The sequence below is a fragment of the Cyprinodon variegatus genome, unplaced genomic scaffold, assembly GCF_000732505.1.
Source record: "Cyprinodon variegatus isolate N-32 unplaced genomic scaffold, C_variegatus-1.0 Scaffold225, whole genome shotgun sequence".
Taxonomy (NCBI): Eukaryota; Metazoa; Chordata; class Actinopteri; order Cyprinodontiformes; family Cyprinodontidae; genus Cyprinodon; species Cyprinodon variegatus.
Genome location: NW_015150678.1, coordinates 780,561 through 783,313, shown reverse-complemented (window position 1 = coordinate 783,313; position 2,753 = coordinate 780,561). Strand labels below are relative to the sequence as shown.

The 2,753-nt window shown below is 41.8% G+C and overlaps 1 protein-coding gene across 1 annotated transcript in view; it reads left to right on the top strand.

The window, feature by feature from the left end:
- The window catches only part of vps54 (VPS54 GARP complex subunit), a 38,992-nt gene that overhangs the window by 23,846 nt on the left and 12,393 nt on the right, over window positions 1–2,753 (top strand). Inside the window, 4 exon segments of the mRNA XM_015380938.1 lie at window positions 84–478; window positions 606–732; window positions 1,641–1,748; window positions 1,838–1,893. Coding sequence (XP_015236424.1) covers window positions 84–478; window positions 606–732; window positions 1,641–1,748; window positions 1,838–1,893 — 686 coding nt within the window.

The window sequence follows — 2,753 nt, the reverse complement described above, 5'->3', positions numbered from 1 at the left end:
GTGAAATTATAGCATCATCTCATTTTACCAAATAATATGTGAATTTTTTCTTGTGTCTTGAAGCGATTTCTTAAATATCTCCTCTCCTCCAGCTGAGTCACTACCTGGACGTAGTGGAGGTCAGCATCGCCCGGCAGATCTCGCTGCGCTCCGAGGCGTTCTTCCACGCCATGTCCTCACAGCACGAGCTGCAGGACCAGCTGCAGGAGACGCAGCGGGCGGTGGCCGTCCTGCGGAGCCGGACGGCGGCGATCGACCGGGTCATGTGCCAGGGGCCCCTCCGGGCCCTCCGTACCGCACTGACTCGCAACAACTGCGTGAAGCTGCACAACAAACTGAAGCTGATGGCGGCGGTCCATCAGACGCAGCCCACCGTGCAGCTGCTCCTCTCCACCTCTGAGTTTGTGGGAGCTTTGGAGCTCATCTCCACCACCAAGGAGGTGCTGCAGCAGGAACTGCAGGGAATCCACAGCTTCAGGTAGGAAAGCTTCTCATTAGTTATGCGTTAGGTGTGGATTTATTTATATTAGAGCTGCAGATTTATGCTTAAACAGTCAATAATTAGTATTAACCTTGCCCTGCCCCGCCTTGTGTTTGTCCCTCAGACATCTGGGCTCCCAGCTGTGTGAGCTGGAGAAGCTGATCGACAAGATGATGGTGGAGGACTTCAGCATGTATGCACGCAGCGACCTGAACCGAAGTCTAAGGGAGGAGCCGCAGGTGCTGGAGAAGGTCTGTCATCAACGCCTGTTTGCTTTAACTGACATTTATCCCTACAGCAGCTCAGCGTTCTTCACACCAAAGCTGTTCAGTTTCAAGGCCCCCCCTCACGCCTGAATTTCCCACTTAAATTCTGCCAAGCATCTATTTATTCTCTCGTCGTCTTTGAAAATATAAAAACTAAAAGAAGGATTTTAGGTCTGGCGTCTGCGCTCCAACTGATAAATTAGTCTGGCCTGTTTAGTTTATTCTGCTCTTTAGTTTTTATTATTTGAAGGTTTTCAAAAGTAGGTTGATTCTGTTTTTAATGGATGCTGTGCTCGTCACAGGTCCATCTAACAAATGCTGCTTCTCAAAAGGTGGGACACGCACACACACACACACACATATAGAGCTGATAAGTTGAATCAAATTCTTCCAATCCTTGAAATCTTCTGTGTCGCTGAAATCGGGCTCCAAGTTGGCGAATCAAACCTTTCCTGAAGATGATTCTCAGTGTTTGCATTGTGGGTGGAGCTAACTGCTGAGGGCAGAGCCAGTGCTCATCATAACATCCCTGATTGCTTTTCTTAAAATAAGTGCATTTTTTTTCTGTGGTTCTGGAGGTAAGTGAGACACTTTGCCAATAGAACAAGGCAATTTACATCTAAAATAAGAAAAAAGCAACTGCAGTCTCTTACTTCTAGTGCATAATATCTAATTATCTTATTTTAAGGGTAAAAAATGTTCCTTCCTTGGCAAATCGCCTTATTTTCTTGCTCAAATTAAGGGTAAATACACTTAATTTAATGATTTTTAATTTAATTTGATCTTTTAAAGATAATCCCAGCATGTATTGGTGATTTAAACATCCTCCGCTCTCATCGTCCTGCTCGTCGTTTATAGACTCAGGATCTCCTGCTTCTCTCTTGCATTCGAAGGAGCGTCTGGAGTCGCTGGTGTTCGGTCTGCTGCGGCAGAGGAAGCTGGACTTCCTGGATATCTACAGCGATGAGATGATCTCAGCTGCTAAGGCCATCGTCTCACAGGTATGACTGGTTTCTAACTGCATCTCAGACCAAAGTGTTCTTCTTTCTTTGATTCATTGGTGCTTTTTGTGTTTTTTTTTTTTTTGCAGTGTGTTGCAGACTGTGTTGTGCACATGGAGGAAATTGACACTGAAGTTATCGTTAAGTAAGTCATCTGATCTGTGCAAAGATTCTTTTAGCGTCTCTACCAATTAATTGCTTAAACTGACCCTAAATTGGAGCTGAATGTTTCTAGATCTATTAGGGAACTGCTGTCTAACTTATTACTGCATAAACGGCTCAAATATTTTATAAGAGCAATTTAGTAATCTGTAAAACTCTGGATTTAACAGTAAAGGTGAGTTTATTTACCTTTACCTAAGTAACATGAAGTGGCATTAAGGCAACGGAAATAAAGAGAATAAAAAAGGAAAATAAAATAAGATGATTCTATTCAAAGATATAATTGTGGATTTAAAAAAAGGAAGGAATAATTGCACTAAAAAGTTGAATTATGTTTGGATAGCACAGTCAAAGGACACTTTAAAGAAATATGTTTAACCTTTACAGTTTTCTGGGAGTTTATTTCAGCCTAAGAACTAAAGACTTCTTCTCCTTGTATGAATCTGGTTCTGGGTTTGGAGACGATATTGGAGCCAGAGGACCTGAAAGGTCTGGCTGTTGATCCACCGACAACAATCTGTAGTGCATTTTGGAGCAAAGCCACTCAGTGATGTATAGACTATTTTCAGGGATTCTGGGGGTCATTAAAAATCATTAAAAGTCATTAAATTATTATTTTTTTTAAATTAAGGCCTTAATTGGCATTAAAATTAATTAAATGTGATTATCGTGGCTTTTAAAAAGCTTTATTCAAAGAAAAAAAAAATACAAATTTTGTCAAATATATCAGATTTAGCTGGTTCCACGTGTTTGCGTGGAACTGCTCCTGGTTGATCCTAAGGCCATATGTTCGAAACAGAAGCTTAAGGCACAGAAAAAGCTAGAGAATGGGAAAATGCTAAT